The 17,755-nt window shown below is 43.6% G+C and overlaps 1 protein-coding gene across 4 annotated transcripts in view; it reads right to left on the bottom strand.

Annotated features, from left to right (window-relative positions):
• The window catches only part of Cdk5rap2 (CDK5 regulatory subunit associated protein 2), a 185,866-nt gene that overhangs the window by 146,667 nt on the left and 21,444 nt on the right, over positions 1-17,755 (bottom strand). For all 4 annotated transcript variants that reach the window (XM_028754629.1, XM_028754631.1, XM_028754632.1 and 1 more), the window contains exons 4-7: positions 15,747-15,857; positions 12,455-12,531; positions 5,226-5,349; positions 2,351-2,505 (exon numbers count right to left, since the gene is read on the bottom strand). In XM_028754629.1, coding sequence (XP_028610462.1) covers positions 2,351-2,505; positions 5,226-5,349; positions 12,455-12,531; positions 15,747-15,857 — 467 coding nt within the window. The remainder of the gene's footprint in view (positions 1-2,350; positions 2,506-5,225; positions 5,350-12,454; positions 12,532-15,746; positions 15,858-17,755) is intronic.

Raw genomic sequence — 17,755 nt, 5'->3', positions numbered from 1 at the left:
ACCACCTAGTACCTTCATTAGCCCTGGTGTAGACAATCAAAGTCTCTCTCCCTCATTCCTTTAATCACTGCTACGTTCAACAGATGACACACAAGAAGTGTCTGTTGAATACAGGAGAGAGTCATCCAACAGAGTCACTGAAAGAAGTGCTTTAGATGTCAGGACCCAACAAGACTGTCCCAGGACTTCTCACAAACCCTTTCTGAACCATCTCCTTTATTCTCCATAATAGGTATCAAGAATTCTCCATTTTCCCTATGGCCAATGTGGTAGTTTGAATAGGAATGGCCCCCATAGATTCATGTGTTTGAATGCTTGGCCATATAGAGTGGAAATAATAGGAGGCAATAACGCTGAGCATAACACAGAGATTCACTTCTGCTGCCTGTGGATCATGCTTAGAACTCTCAGTTCCTTCTCCAGTACCATGGGTGCCTCATGTCGCCATGACAATAATCGACTAAACATCTGAAACTGTAAGTCAGGCTCAATTAAATGTTTTCCCTTGTAAGAGTTGGCTTTGTCATGGGGTCTCTTCACAGCAATGGAAACTTACTACAGCCCCTCAGACATTCTACTCTAGTCTAATCTACCTCCTGACTCCCTTGCCCCTAATTTGGGTTCTAGAACATATAATTCTCCCAGAAAGACAAGGGTATATGCCTTCTAAGGACTTCACTGTCAAAGACAGGGAGACAGACTGTGGAACACAACAATGACTTATGAATATCGCAGTGTCGTAGCTCTTGACTGTTCATGAATGGCATCTAGGAGAAGAAGCTGGCAAAGGGAACTCCTCCTCTTCCTGGCAACATGGTCCTAGAAAAATATTGGATTGAAAGAGATAGCTGATAACTCATGCCCTCCACCAAGGTCTAAGGGATTCAAACATGCCCATTTCACAGAACAAAAACTAAGGGGGCTAGCCTCTGACCTCCATGCAAGTACACACACACATACACACACACAAACCCCACAAAAAAAAATTTTAAAAGCCTCTAAAACAATGAGCCAAAGGAAAAAATAAAGAAATCTAAAAATTGCTGCAGTACACACAATGCCAGTCATCTGAGTACCTGAAGTGTAGTTACTGAAATATGGAGACCATGACCACAGGCTCCCTCAACACTGATTCAGCCCTCTCTCATAGAGAATCTCAGGTTTGTTCAGCTCATGTTCAACCCATAACTGAAAACAAAGTGGCAGACCTAAATATTATATGGGGCGCTGGGTCAGAAATAAAGGCAAACAGTCACAAGAACCTAAGCAGCTGGCCAGGGTGACCCTAAGCAGCTGGCCAGGGTGACATGCTCCTATAAAGTCTGCACTTGAGGAGAAGGGCAGCAGATACATCAGAAATTCAAGGCAAGCCTCTCCCACACAGTGAATCTGTGCCAGCCTGGACTATTAAACTAACTAAACAATGTAGTGGGGCATACCACTTCACAGAGCACTGAGCAGCTGAGAGAAGAAAGCACAAGCACAATCCTCTGGAAAAGACCCTTCGCTCTGGAGCCACCTCATCCAATTGTAAATAGGTGTCGCTCTTCAGCCACCTATGCTAGTCTCCATGGTTTTAACTCTCCCTTCCACTATAGACTAACAAATAGGATAAGAGAATCGAAATATCAGAAGCCAACTTCAATTTATTCTTAACAACTTTTTGTCAAAAGTCTGGCTGCAAGCCACAGTGGTCATTAAAGATGGCCTAAAAGTCCTACTGCCCACCCATTTTGCTAAACCAACAGCATACATTTTACTCATTATGCATTGAAGGACTCTGTATTTGGTCTACAGTGTTCTTCTTTGGCCTATTGCACTGCTTAATTTGCGCCTCTAGCCAGTACTAAACAACATGGTAAAAAATGGGTCACACAAAATTCACTAGTAGTTACGGTGGCGACGAACCACTTACTGTTCCCGGTGGAAAGAACCACAAGAGAAATTTCCCTCCAATAGTGCCAAGCAAAACTGGGCTTCTCCTTAATGCATGGCTCATTTTACCTCATGGGTATTGTGAGTTTCCGGTCCACGGGATTGTTTTTCCTTTGGCTACCAGGAAGCTATAGCCAAAAGTACACGCTAGACATGTGTAAATGGATCTGTGTGTCCCTTCACAACATGAACCTGTCTACTGACCATCTTCTCACCCACTACTAAGCCATTCCATTTCTGTCTGTCCCACTCTGATCCCCACTTTTCTATCTTGCTGTACTGGGTACATTCCAGTAAGTCATTCCAGTCTAGTGAAGAACAATGACAGAAGGGAGGGAAAGGGGAAAGAGAGGGGGAGATCCTCTCCCATTCCACATAATGAGATGTTAGAGTTTCGCAAGGATCAGAGCCAGACCTGTCCTTCTCTTCCAGAGCCAGAGTCATCTCCAGGTCCCCCTCCTGCATCTTCTTCATCGCTGAGAGCTTGATTTCTAAGCTGAGCCGAAGAGCCTTCTCTGTTTCCGTCCCTGCAAAGGCCTTCTCCAGTTCTGCTTGGGCGGCTTTCACATCCTACAGTTAAATTAAATGCATTTGATGCAATTTTTCAATACAATTGGGAACATTTTGAAAGGAAATTGGATTAAAATATAAATATTTATGACTTTTTCTCCGGCACATTTCCCCTCCCTGGATGTACTATACACGGAAAGAATCAGTAATAAATACATTTGCCAGCCATTTTTCCCTCTTGTATCAGAAGAGTAATGGGCACTTCCAATGGAAAAGACTCAACTCTACAAGAACTGTACTTTTGGTTTTGAAAAATCAGATCAATATTTACAGCTTCAATGAGAACAAGGAGAAATGCGCTTCTCAATACTAAACGTGCGTAAATTCCAGAGTCACCCTAATCTCCATGCAAATTCATCCCACAGCCCACCGCCCCTCACTGTTTCTTTTTAAGATAATGACTATACAATTCTAAAATACATTTCTGTATCTCCAAGGTGATTTAGGTGGTGAAAAACTCTATGCCCTTACTGAGAGCTCAGAGAAGCCACCATGGAAATTATCATCTAAATCATGCAGGCCACATCTCTGTTAGGGAAGGCCCTGGTGCTCACAGAGGTAACTTGGAGTAGGCCTGTGTGTCTCCAACCACACAGATCACTGCCTCAGATTACATTACAAACATAAAAGGCAAACAGAACTGGGACCAAAGGTCACCACTCCGGATTCCTTGCTGTGTGTTTTTGTACTCCTTGCTGTGTGTTTTTGTCATTTCATCTCTGAGCCCAAGGTTTTTATTCTAGACAACAGGGGACCCACCATTCCATTAAAGAGCCGCTGTGAGATCACCAATCCTGTAGTCCCAGAAGCACCTTCTCTTCCCCTCATAGTCCCTACACTAACACTGTCTGACAAGGAGGCCTGCCTGTTACTTCACATATCTGAGAGAGCAATAACAATTATTTGCCTACCAAATGCCAAGCAAGCAGTCTGATGTCATACTTGATCTTGATATAACCCTAAAGTATTGTGGCGTGAGACATTAGAATACTACAGCCTAAAATGCAGCCAGATCACCTAATAGTACCTGTGTGGCCTGTTGCAAGTGACCAGGCCACTTTGTGCCTTGTCATTTGCAGCATATTTAAAAAGATGGAAAGAGAAAGTAAAGGGGAAATGGAAGGGGTTAACTCTCAGCTTTCTTGGGAGGATACCTAAGAAAGTTCACATTGGGCTTAGCAGGGGGCCTCCCCTGTGGTGAACTCTCATAGCTTAGTTCGGCCCCTTACTGCAGCCAGTGCTGCAAGCTGCTCTTCTCAGTTCACACAGGCAAGTGCTTCACCCAATGGGGTAAAGGCAGCAAACAGAGCAGAAACACTGGAAAGTACAGGGGGGACAATGGGACAAAAAAGAAGTCTGGCTCAAAAGATGACAATTTTCACAACTGTCTTGAATAAGGGTATGGTGGTTTTGGTGTTTTAAATAAGAACACCCCTCCCCCACCCAATCCCAATAGGCTCACATATTTGAATGCTTGGTCACCAGGGAATGACATCATTTGGAGGGGGAAGTGTGTCACTGGGTGTGAGCTTTGAGGTTTCAAATGCTCAAGCCAGACCCAGAATCTCTCTCTCTTCTTGCTGCCTGCTGAGTCAAATATAGAACTCTCAGCTCCCTCTCCAGCACCATGTCTGCCTTCATGCCACCATGCTTCCCACCATGATGATAATGGATTAAACATCTGAGCTGTAAGCCAGCCCCAATTAAATGTTTTCTTTTATAAGAGTTGCTGTGGCCAGCTGGGTGGTGGTGGTGCACACCTTTAATCTTAGCACTTAGAAGGCAGAGCCAGGTAGATCTCTGAATTCAAGGACAGCCTGGTCTACAGAACAAGTTCCAGGACAGCCCAGCCAACATAGAAACCCTGTATCTCGGTCATCACAGTTCTTCTGAAAGGCTCAAAATACTAAACTTTCTATTATCATCAAAACGTCACAAGTAAAAAATTTCACACCTGATCTCACACAGGTCAAAATATAGGCATGTTAAATTATTCCATAAAATTCCCTCCTGACTACATATATAGCACACATGTAAAATATAAGTAAATTCCTTATCTAGCCATGGATGCCATCCTCAGGATACCACATTAGTTATGTTAAAATGTTCAATAATAATAAGCTCAAATCTAAAACTCTTATCACCTTAGGCATTTCAGAAAAGAGCTATTTAAACTGTGGTACTTCATACTGGATTAAAATAGGGGAATACTTTCTACTGTCCTATCCAGAGGCAGCTGTTCAGCCAGGAAGCATCTGACTCCCAACTATGGTCCCAGCAACTGCCTGACAGAATGAACAGCACAAGACCTACTAAAGAAGTGAAATCCAGTGAGTTCTACCCAGACCTCGGACCATGGCTAGAGACAGGAAAAGAGCTGGGTAGGCAGGCAATAGCTAAGCACCAGGTAATTTCATTGAGTCTAGACTTGCTTAGCACTAGATGGTCATTCCTTCAGTGGCCCTTAGCAACCACCTAGGCTAGTCCATACTTCTTTCTGTACCTCACTGTCCTCACGGGAAGGAAGACAACATTGTAAGGGTTATAATATACATGTGCAAAGTGCCTACAAAGAGGCTGGAATACAGGAGACACTCAGAAATGAGGAAGGTGTCTGCATTTCTGCTGAAATGTGATGTCCAGGGAGAAAAAAATGCCACCACACCCTCCCGAAGACTGACCTTCTATAAGGAAAGGACCCTTGGCATCTCCAAACTTACTTCTTCTAGAAGAAGTATCCTTTTCATCAGGTGGTCTTCCACTTGCTGCACCTTCTTCCTCGCATCTTCCTTCACCCGCTGAACTTCAGAACCACCCCCTTCTGCTAGACTCTCCACCACTTTGCTGCAGAGAGACAAAGGGCATGTTGCAGTTGGGAGCCTGCCTGATGGCAATTCCACCAGCCATAAAAGACAATGGGTATTTGCCAGTCACTTCTCCCATTTACAGAACTAAGTTACTTACAAAAAAAAAGCATAAACCAATACGTATTATTTATAATTCAGAAACATGAGTTGGAAGGAATATCCATACTCTTATCCCACAAGATACTAATCAACATTGTAACATGCAGACTTTTGGTTACTGTCTACCCATACAGAACCACTTAGTGTACATTAGTGAACTAATTTTATCTCTTACTACACTGAAAACACCCTTTAGAGTCAGTAAATATAAATCTGTATCATCATCTTAAAGCCTACATATTAATTCACTGGATGGCATATACTTTATTAAGTCAATTCTCTACATTTTAAAGACCTACATTGTTTCTGAAGTAACACATCTGATTGATAATACCAACAAAGATCTGAGAAGAGGTGCCTGGTACAAAGCAACCACTCAGTGTCCGTTCTACAGTTTCATGGTTCCTGGAGACACAGAAAGAAAATCACTGAGTCCAAGCACACTCTAACACTCTTGATAGCAACTGCCAATTTCCTACCAGTACTCTTCTACCAGTGGTGTAGGAAAGGAGACCTGGGAGCCAACAGGCAGAGGATGAGTGTGCAACAAACAGGTATATGATGTTAGGACTTGCATGTTTCACCTTGTACCAGCCTGAGGGCAAGCATTCTAAGTACAGCCAGACAGATCCAACACAGGCTACCACTTAGGATGTGAAGAGGGGAGTGGGTACAAGACTCCTGTACCTCATGTTACTGTGATATTAAACACCCAGGGCACTCTGCTGTGGCAGAGGCTACCACTTAGGATGTGAAGAGGGGAGTGGGTACAAGACTCCTGTACCTCATGTTACTGTGATATTAAACACCCAGGGCACTCTGCTGTGGCCCCTTAGCATGTTCTCTCTGCGGGACAATCAGGGCCGATAAACCAGGGCCAAGACCAGTGATGCAGAGAGAAAAGCAGTGGTGGCTGAGCTGCTGTGACTTCCACTTGAGCCATCCTGGCTGCACTGGAAAGGACTGCAGTGTCCAAAAGGAACACTGAGGAAATGGCTCCACCTAAAGCTGGCCTCTCAGAAAAACAGCAAGGGAAAACAAAGCAAGACCCCACCCCTCAACTCCCTAGCCTGAATTAAGGAGTATATAAAGTTCCCTAATCCAAAGCCCTGTAAGCAGAAGCTCACACACTGGGCCACATGAAGCATTCATCCAGAACAGTACCACCCAGAGGGCTATGCTGGCTGTCCAAGTCTTCCCACAAAAATCACCTGCAAATACAGGCCTTATTTATCTCTAGTTTTGCTTTCAACAAGGCTCCAGAAGGCCATCATAATATCACATTAATGGAATCCAGTGTGAATAACTAAAAGGAGGAACACCATCATAGGCTGAACAGATCTGCTTCTAAATTCTCGCTCTATTCCATCCGCAGTGTGGCTCTGGGTAAATTACCTAGCCTCAGTAAATTAGCTGTTACACCTCCGTCTCCTCATGTGAAAAATGAGATGATTACCTCTTGGAACTAATGGGCTACCGCACGGGGTCCTCTGCAGCCCTGCCTCAGCACTCTGCATGAGTGCCCCCCACATCCTGCTGTGAGGCCTCCCCTGTGAGGCCAGGGCAGCACAGGCCCTGCTGTGCTGCTGAGAGGCCTCCTGCTACCCCTCTGCTGGATTCTGAGCTCAGAATCGAGGCCAACATGCTCATTTCCTGATTGCTGCCATCAGTGTCCTCAGCCCCCACTCACTCAGCTCATTTCTGGGGTCACTGCTGTCTCCAGTTCACATGACACACAGTCATTTCTATCACTCCGTAAGAGGCATTAGATGACAAAAAGAGTTCTGGACTGGCCTCCTCTCTTTTGCAAGCTGTAGATAGAGAATTTTATTTTCTCTGCCTGTGATGTGTAGTATATGCACATGAGTCGATGCTCACACATAGATGTGTATGGAGGACAAAGGGTGATGCTGTTTTCTCTTGCTTGCCACCTCACTTGGTCATTCATTCAGTTTGCATGCAACAGGGCTTTTCACTGAATCTGCAGCTCCTTAAACAGCAAACACCATTTCCCCTGCCAGCCCACCACCAGCATTAGGGTTAAAAACACCTTCTCTAGATTTGATACAGGTGCTGAGAACCCAAACTCAGGTCCCTGTGCTTTCACAACAAATACTTAAGCACTGAGCCCCTATACAGATGTTTCTGGTCCTGGATTTTGTCTACCCTGGGGCTTTACAGGGTCCCCTGTACGGCCTTTCCCTCTCCAGCACTCTGACTTCCCAACATCAGTTCAGATCTAATCCTGCCACTTCACAGCTGTACCACATGAGCTGTCAAGAGGCGGTACAATTTTTAACAACTACTAGCATTATTCAGTTTGTTTGTGTTTTAGTTATACCAATAAAATATATTCATAATAATAAATGTTCCAACTTTTCATTTATCATCTTTGTATTTTACAGTTACTGTAGCAATAAAATTTATACTCAGCAGTATGGTGCAATTTTCCTCTGCTAATGGAATTATTATTTTTTGTTTGTGTTTTAAAGCTACAGAGATAAAATTTACTCCCAACAATATGACTGTTTTTGTCTGTAATGTCCCCTTATTGTAACTGATACACAGAACAATGGAAAACTAGCACATAGATATGTTTGCAAGGCACAGTAAGCTCAGGAGATGCTCCAGAACCAACCTGTTACAGTTTTCTGCATCTCAGCTTTCTCTTCACTCAAATGGGAACACAGACAGCCTCACACACTTGTCAATCACTACACATACAGGTTTAGGATAAAGCCAGAACTGGACCAATGTCAATTCTCTTCCTCTACCCTTTGTGTGTGTGTGTGTGTGTGTGTGTGTGTGTGTGTGTGTGCACATGTGTGTGTGTGCACATGTGTGTATGTGTTTAAACTGGGCTACAAGTATAGATCAGGCAGACTATCAGGCCTCAGAGGTATGTACCAGCTTTCCACTCAATGTGAGGGAACCTTCCATAAACACTTTCCTCATTACCATTTTTATCCATCACCATTTCCTCTACATTATTTCCATTTGAGTTAGAATTGTCCTTTTCCTGTGGCAGAGCCCATATCCTATCCCTTCCTGAATGAGGACTCAACTCAGAAAGAGCTGACAGCATTTACATTAATAATAAGACTCCATCAACATCTACCACAGACTGGTTTCTGGGTAGAGACAAAAGGGAAAGCCCCATCACAGGAACAACAGGTAGATACCAAAAGTCACTTAGAGATACTGTGCACACTCTATGTCAACACATGAAAGATTAAAAAAACAAAAAGAAAAAAGAAACTGTGAAACCCAGTACCCAATGAGACATTCGAGAGTTGATCTTTAACCCAAGTTCTGACCATTCTGTCCAAAATCACAACCCTTCTCTATGCCATACCTAATTCCCTCGTCTGTAAAGGGAGGGCACTCCTTGTGATCTACCTGAATAATGATGTGCTATGTGTGGGTATGAAAATGTTTTTGACATGGAGAACAGCTACCCATGTGAGATGAACACTATATGCCAGAGAGGTTATGGAAGAGGCCAGTCCAGGCTAAAAGAAGGAGCCAGGATCCCAGTCTGAGCCTTCTGGAACAAGAAGAAGATAGGAAGGCACTGGGCAGGGAGGGCTAAGAAGGAAAAACATCTGTTCAGAAGAAGCTAGAGAAGCAAAACAAGGACATCTGAGGAACCTGTGGGATGGGCTGGGGACAGAGGTAGTAAAAAGGAAGCTGAATGGACAAGTCAATATCAACATCCATCAACAGGGCATCTCCTTGTGGGATAGTGTGAGTACAAAATGTCCCCCACAGGCTCATGTACTTAAACACTTGGTCCCCCCGCTGGTGTCACGGTTTGAGAAAGTTATAGAACCCTGATGGAGGATGGGGGTGGGCTTTGAAGTATTGCAGACTGACGTTAATTCTTGTTTCATCCAGCTACCTACTCTTTCCATAACTTCCCTGCCATGATGGATTGTATCCTGAGAGATGATAAAACCATGCCAGGAAGCTCGGTAAGGTAGAGGGTCTGAGGCCCCAGAGACTCGGTGGGCACACACCTGAGACAGTAGGCGCTCCCCACTCCCTGCCAGATTCCTGGCCTGGAACATGTGAAACACTTCCCACATAAGAAAACACGATCTGTGGTCACATAGGATCAGAACAGAGTTCTCCATGCCAATGAGGTAACTAGAGACCCTGAGGGTTTAGCCAGTAAGTTTCCCTTCTAAAAGATTCCTGCCTGCAAAAGGTATTTAATCTCAGTTTCACCCTAATAAGTTGATATGCATCCATTTTCCATGATGAACAGTCAATAAACAGCTTAGAACCATGGGATGCCTCTTTCATCAAGATCCGCTGTGGTAAACCATGGAGAAGTCCTTCGATTACCAGGCTGCAGTTTAATTCTCCTGTAGAAGGGCTCTCTGCTCTTCCAGTCACAGCCAACTCCAAGCTAAGGACAACCACTGAGCTAAGCTGGAGCTCCCCCATTTTCTCTGGCCCCAGGCTAGACGCCATTCTCAGGCCCCGAGGGCCCCTGATTACACTCCCAACTCCTCTAGACTCAATGACAACTAGATGTGTCCAGGGGTATCCTAACTCCTCTGTTTGGCACCCCAGGGGCAGCTGGGTGCCTGGGGGTCTGGGAACCCCAGCTTTGGCTTTCCCATATCTCAGACTTTGTTCTCTCACCCCAGGAGTGGTGTCTTGGTGCTTCCCTGAAGCCCAGCACCCGCCTGGCAGTGGCATGGGATAAGTGCAGTCAAGCACTTCCAATGTTTTGCCTCCCCAGCTGTTGTGTCAGGGGTGAGGGTTAGGGGGTTGAGAGGCAAACAAGGACCCACATTATCCCTCTGAAACTATAAGCTAATATAAGCCCTTTCTCTCCCAAATCACTTTTGACAAAGCATTTTATCACAGCAACAGAACAGAACTAATACCCTGCCATCTCCCTTCTCACTCATTACCAAGGCCTGTGGACAGCGTTTCCCAAGGGTCTTTCCCTTTAGTCTACCATCCATGCCAGCATCCAGCTCACACCTCACCTACCCATCTGACTCCCAAACTAGTCTGCCTGCGTCTTCACAATCCCTCTCCCACTCAACAACCAGAGTAGCCTTTCCAAAAAGCAAACTCTGTACTGTGTTGGTTACTTATGTGACCTTAGAACATAGACCAGAATCTCTAGTATGCTACTCTCCTCTGACTTTCTCAGACTTGCCACATCCTCTTCCTTAACACATCTCCACCCACTCACCTACCTAATTCTACTGACATCACAGGCTTCATATCAAATGTCACTTCTACAGCATTCCTTCCCTATGTCTATATAACTACTGTCATAGCTATAAACTCGTATGACTCCTTTTGCTTTCCAGATTTTCTCCCAATCTGTAGTCATACAATTACTAGTGTAAATATCATCATCATCATCATCATCCCCAAAAGAGTGCATTCTCGAGTATCTGTTTGGATCACCAGTGTATTTCCAGGAGCCTCATACAGTATAACACAGAACACCCATTTGATAAGTATTCTCTGAATAAGTTAACAAAACTGGTCAGATCACAAATGGCCTTGAATACAAACCTTACAGAGAAATACATAAACAGGCATGCAAGCACCCAAAACACCCCATCCTGAGTGACAATACTGAGGAATGCACATGAGGTCTTATAAAGTGGGATTACCATGTGAATGTGTTTTGCCAAAAACAAGTGTTATCCAAGTTCTACAGCAGTGAGGCAATGAGTATGAAGAAAATCAAACTTGCGAACTGATCTCAGGCCACGTACAGCAGATTTGCTTCAGTACTCAAACAATGAGCCACTTCCAAAAGGAAAGAAAAATGACAATGAAGACTTTTTAGTCTGGGCATATTTATTAATTTATTCACTCATTCAGCAGCACTAAGAGAAGCTTAGGCTAGGGAGTTTCTGGTCGGACCTTAAGCCACAATAGCCAACTTCCAACCACCAGACCCTATTGTAGCCCAGCCTGGAGAGTGACAGAACTATGTTCTAGCCCCTCCACATCCAACAGAAATTCCATGCCATGACATAGGAAACATATACAGATGTCCAAGCAACCCTTGTGAACCACCTGGAAAGACATTCCACTCTTCTTGAGCAAAATTAAGCACACTTTGGTCCCCACTTGCCACACATGCCATTACCACACCTCCACAACACTTCATTTGCTCACAGTGCAGCTTAGTGTACCCTATGACTAGGGGAGGTTGAGGCACACGAGTGTGTCTGCAAATCTTCAGTGTGTGGTGCTCGTAACTGCGTGATAAACATTGAGGGATACAGAAGGAACCAACAGGGCTACAGGTTGTCATTTGATAAATCTGTGAATAAATGAACTAATTAATGGATTTATATATCATAATCCCCTTTAAATAGAACACTACTAGAGTCGCTAGTACACAGAACAGGCTTGAAGCAAATTACTGGCTGAAGCCCTCCCTTGCCTCCCAGCCTCCACCCACCAGAACCCCTTCTACTTCTATAGATTTTCATCAGTGAGAACAAATAAACTCCCTTAATAGCAGTACACTTAACAACACAGGTGACTAGACTCTAAAAAATACAATAGAAAACTTAATGTATAATTCCACTTATATGACGTTCAAAGTAGGTAAAACAAAGCAATTGTGTTAAGATAGTGGATATCTGGGGAAAAAAGGGGTTGTTCCAAGAACATGAAGGGAAGGGGGCTTTCTGGAAGCTTGGTGATGTTTCCTCTCTGGTTCAGACAGGAGCTCCACAAACATGCTTGCTTCATAAAAACCCATCATGCTGTACCCTTAAGTGTGGCTCATTGTCTTAGAACTACATTATGCTTTTAAAACAGTTGAGAAGCAAGTAATAAAAAAAAAAACTACAATCCCTTGGGGTCCTCAGAAGCCAGTCAAAGTATAAGTAGCTTAGAAAAGTGCCTTCCTGTTTTTCACTGTCCAGCCCAATACCCACATGTAGGACCCAATGGGCAAGCTCTTGGTGGTAACAGGTACTTACGAGGCTTTGAGGAGCAACTGATCTCTCTCCTGGAGCTCACGCTTCAGACTTTCCACTTCTACCTTGAGTTCAATGTTCTTCCGGAGGCAATAAGGTAAGAAAAGACACAGTGTAAGGTTGATGGCAGGCAGCCTACTTCTGGCCTGAACTGGCTATAACACACTTAAAATAGCAGATGCTAGAAACAAAACCCTCATTAGCCCTGAGGCACAGAGAAAAGGGAATTATTAAGTACTGGTGGTCTCAAAAGAAAGCCCTGGATTCCTAGAGACTTGGAACAATTATGTAAATGTTCCAAGTGTCTAACAGCCAGAGCATTCAAATATCTAGACATAAATGTCATACAAGTGAGGCTGATTTAAAAATTGTTTGCCCTCCGCCAAGCAAATTTACAGTTTGCTTTTCCCATTCGAAGGCAATTACTTCTAGTTGTTTACAATCACACATGTGTTGTTGCAGTGGAAATGTGCTCCAGACTTAAAAAACTAAACTAAAATAAAACTTGTGAATGAATAAATGGGAGGCTGCAGCGTGGCCTGTCTTATTCCAGATTGATTTCAGTACATTCATAAAAAGCCCCAGCTTATGTGGGGATTTGTCTCTAAAGGACATCACAGCATCAACCATTTTTTTCCTTAAGGTTCTGGAACAAAGGAAGTTGCACATGGCCTAGGGCTCACAACTCACTCATGAGAACAAAAAGACAATCTTTGGCAGGTGGCGGTCAGTGGGAGGCAGCAGAGTAATAACAGGCTTCTCATTAAGCCACAAATGCAGTCCAGACAGAAGGTACAAAGAATTCACATGGTGGAGACTTGGGTACAGCCTGCAAAGGACTGCTATTAACCCATGATTTCTCTGAATTCTCTGTCTTATTTTTTAATAACCTTCCCCACCACACTTGTATTCTAAAAATAATAACATTTTCATAAAATGCACAATCCAAAGAACAGGCCTCATTCCTTCCAAGTGGTCCTGGGGAAAGGAGAACTCCAGGCAGTGGTGCAGCCCATACAGAAAGGCCTTGGATGCAGGATCTGAGGAACATGGCCCCTTCCCAGGAGGAGAGAGCAACAACTCAATGGACACTCATTTATCCACTTCAGACACTTGAGTGCTGGTAACAGACTAAGGACACTGAAGCCAACATGACAGACCCAGCTCTGCCATCATGAGAATGAAGCAACTGGCAGTGTGACCCTGTGCCTGTCCTTAGATGGCATGGCACAGGGATAAGAAAGCAGGAGCTGTGACTGTCATATTGGACACCGTCAAGAAGGACCAAGGGGATTCCATGACTTGAACCAAATAAGCACTAGGAGAAGCCTGTGCTGCTTGCTTAATTGTCAGACTCAAGAAGTCCACCTGTAAGGCAGAAGTGTTTTCTAGAAGAAATGTTCCTTTGGATAACAGTGAAGACCCTGAGTGCCAGTGCACAATGTCTTCAAGTGTGCCTCTGTGAGAAATACCCTCCAAGGATTGGGTTCCTCCACCAGCTCCCACAGAGCAGCGAGTGGAAGTGGGAGCTGACAGTATGTTCTAGGAGTGGGGCTTATGCATGAACCAAGCATTAAGGGTCGCTAGCTAGCATGTGTAAGTTCTCCATGCAAAGTATCTTATCTCAAGCTCTAAACGTGTGTGCATGATGACAGCCATTTTCAAACCAAGAGTTAGAACGTCTTCAACACACAAATTGGACTATAAAGCTATAAAAGAAAGACTCAATCAACTCTTAAACTACTTTTGGAAAAGACATCCACAAAATCATTAAATAAAAACTGAAAAATGCAGAACCAAACATGCTGGGACTTATGCAAAAGGGGGTTAGATACAGAGAGCTATGTAAAGTTTTACATAAACTCTTCTGTACAGACCATCAATAGAACCGGTTAGATCCAGAGACCCAGGGATCACAGTAGAGCATCTTCTCAGGACACATATTTTAGTATTTTTACATTCTGAACCTGAAGCACACACACATACAGAAAAGCTTGATGAAGAAAATAACTGAACTACGCCATCCAGTCAGTGAAAAAGAGGAAAGAAATACACTGAGGTGGGCAGATCAGACAAACCCATTGTGTAGCACCATGACAACGGGCGAGTTACTGACATTCCTCAAGCCTCAGTCTCCTCACTATAAGACCAGGATAATCTCTACTGCCTGGGACTGTCTTGAGAATCAAAGTAAAATGACCAATGTTTAAGAGCCCCATCAAGCTGTAGACCCACTGGGCAGCAGATAGTTTGACATTCTGCCATGTGAAGTCCTGAGATGCTTGTCCACAGTGTGCTTTAAATACTGGTTCCCCTTGAAATTCAGACTGCATCACCACTGCCTCCAAAAAGAAGCCATCTTTTTGTCTCTTTGACTAAAAGAGCTCTTTATCTTTCTGCCCTGATAGTGTAGGTAGAAACTGCCTTCCATTATAAGAGAGCTTTATCAGCTCCTGTTGGCTGAAAAGGGGCAAGAACAGTATGATGCCCTTTCAAGAAAACCTATGTAGCATGCCCCATCCCCCACCACTGAAACTCCAGAAGAGCTCCTTTCCTCCCTTCCAAAGTTTGCACCAGTACAAACATCAGCGGGGAGATGGAATAATTCCCAAGCCAGAGGCTAATCTACCAGGAAAAGATAATAGGCACCTGAATACTATTTGGACTCATGGCATCTCTAGAAAGCCAAATTCATTTTGCAACTTTTAGAAACAAAGTCTGGTTACAAACATAGACCTCCAGGTTAAGAAGAGACTTTTTCTGATAGTTCTAAGCAAGCACACAGGTATATATGAGTCAAACTGCAGAAAATCTGACCAGCCTAACTCTGAACAGCCAGAGTCTATAAAAGCCACTGATGGCGACTGTGTAGCAGTGATTGCTTGCTGGAGCCGTCCTTCACCCCATTTGTACCTGTCACCCTGGTTTCATCTAAACAGCACTTCATTGTGGAAACAAGTCCAGAGCCAGGGTGAGTGGCTAAAAGTTACCCCACTGATTGGTAACACTACCTTTCAATTCCAAAGCTATTCTAACATACCACTGCCTAATTATAAAAAGAGAACTGAGACCAAGACTGTGAGTCAGAACTCTGATGTCAAAAAGATTAAAAGACTGTCTTTAAATCATACACCTGTTTACTGAGGTTGCCCTAGCATCATGTTACTTCCCATAATCAATCCAAATTAAACAACAACAGCTCCAGATGTTCATGCTAACTCTGAGAACAAATGCCAGTCAAATGTCTTCCGGGAAAAACTATCAGCAAAGACAGAAGCCAAAAGTGGGTATTCACCGTCTTATAGATGTGCTCGGTGGGGCCAGCAAACTCCTGCTGCATCCTCTCCTCAAGGAAGTAGATCCGGAGCTTTAGATTGAAGTTCTCCTTCTTCAGCTCAGTGATTTGCTGCAAAACAAGTGCAGGACATTCACCTGGAGTACAGTAGCTGGGCCAAATGTCAAAAAGAGCACTTACCTTGGTTGCAATAATACCAATCCACCAGGGCAGGTGTTCTCATAAACCACAAGTAGGACAATCTAAGCATCAAAATGAATGCTGATAGGAATAAACAAGTAAAAAGATGCATGACTTCCTATCACTGAGAGAAGAGACTGGGAATGAGGAAAAGGAGAATGGAGTGAGGATGAGGAGGATGGGGCAACATATGATAGGACTAGATGGAAGGGAAGAGGAACAGAGAGAGAGATGAAGAGCGAAAGGCGAAAAAGATCTCTTGATGAGAAATCGTTAATACACATAGAACAGTAAGTCACTGTTATATAACTTTATAGTAATAATGACTTAGATGAGAAACATCATCACGTTAAATGGCATCAGAGGACAGACCACCAAAGAGCAGAACATTCAAGCTCAACAGATTGCCCACAAATGTCTTACTAGTTACAAAAAAAGGGGGGAAGCTTTACAATATGCTAATCTCATAAATACCAACTTAATCAAGAAAGTATAACTATTATCACCACTGATAGATAGATCAAAGCCATGTCATGGGCCTCCTGAAATAAACCACTGAGAGCAAACAATTCATCTAAAGGACTCTAGTTTCCAATCATTAGCCCAAATCCCACCAAGGAGACTCTAAGTTGATGGACTATGCAAAACAGGAGACCTGAATTCTTCAAAAGTCCTAATGACAACGTAGTACAAATGATAGGGGAAGTCTTCTAAACAAACTAAAGTTACCTAAACAAGACTGGTAAGCATAATGGGGGACTCTCAAATGTTTAAATATATATTACATATGGTGATAATACCTGGGGAAAAATGAGGGAAAAAAAAAAAAACCTTTATGTTAGGTTGTAGTATTAGGATTGTCTAGGAGAGTGTCCTAACAAGGAGAATCATACCAAAGCATACACGGTGCTATAAGGTGATATCTGCAGCAAAGTAAGATTGCTAGGGGATAAAAAGGAAGACACAACAAATTTAGGACAGTAACTGGTGAATCTACAATGATCCATAATTGCACAAATTTTCTCTAAGTTTGAAATTTGTCAAAATAAGGGGGTGACACTACTACATGAAGATGCTATTTGCTGATAGGATAAAATTCAAGTGAGAGGTGGGGTGCCTTTTGTGGTCCTGTGCCAAGGTGTATCCCTAAGAAATTATGCCACAAAGCAGATCTAGGAGATCTTTATTTGGGGAGGGGAAAGTGAAAGGCCACTTAGGAGTGGGAATATGAGAGAGAAATAGAGGCAGACATGCAGACAGGGAGGGAGGGAGGGAGGGAGGGAGGGAGGGAGGGAGGGAGACAGAGAAAGGGAATGAGAGAGACAGACATGAAAGCAGACAGAGAGATCTGGGGTGGATGGTGGCCCGTTATTTGTAGCACCTAACACATCTGGCACAACTGGGGCAGGTGATGACTAGGGCCTAAAAATAAGAAGCAGGCCAGTGAGAATAGCTGTTGACTAACATTCCCTAAGATTGGATTGTGTAAACAAGCATTGATCTAGATAACTTAAGCCTCAGCTCTACCACATTACATAAAGATCATACCAATAGTACCATAGCTGGGCTCCTATCCTGTCGGGACTCAAAACAACCTGATCTGCCTGGTAGGCCTACTGACTATGGGAAATAGCTAACATTCTGATTCCTTGATCCAGCATTCTGAGCAAGCTAACAAAAAGACAAGCCTAGCTCAAAAGAGGCATTAACCTACACACTAAGTATCTTCCTACGCCAAAACGAACACTACCACTGTATTTAAACTGCTAAATATTTTATTTTTAAAGTCCTCCCACCAACCTCACATTCTGCTTCTTTGCTTCATGCTT

This window comes from Grammomys surdaster, unplaced genomic scaffold (genome assembly GCF_004785775.1).
Source record: "Grammomys surdaster isolate TR1022 unplaced genomic scaffold, NIH_TR_1.0 126029, whole genome shotgun sequence".
Lineage (NCBI taxonomy): Eukaryota > Metazoa > Chordata > Mammalia > Rodentia > Muridae > Grammomys > Grammomys surdaster.
Note: the sequence above shows the minus strand (reverse complement) of the source record. Positions and strands in the feature narration are given on the sequence as shown.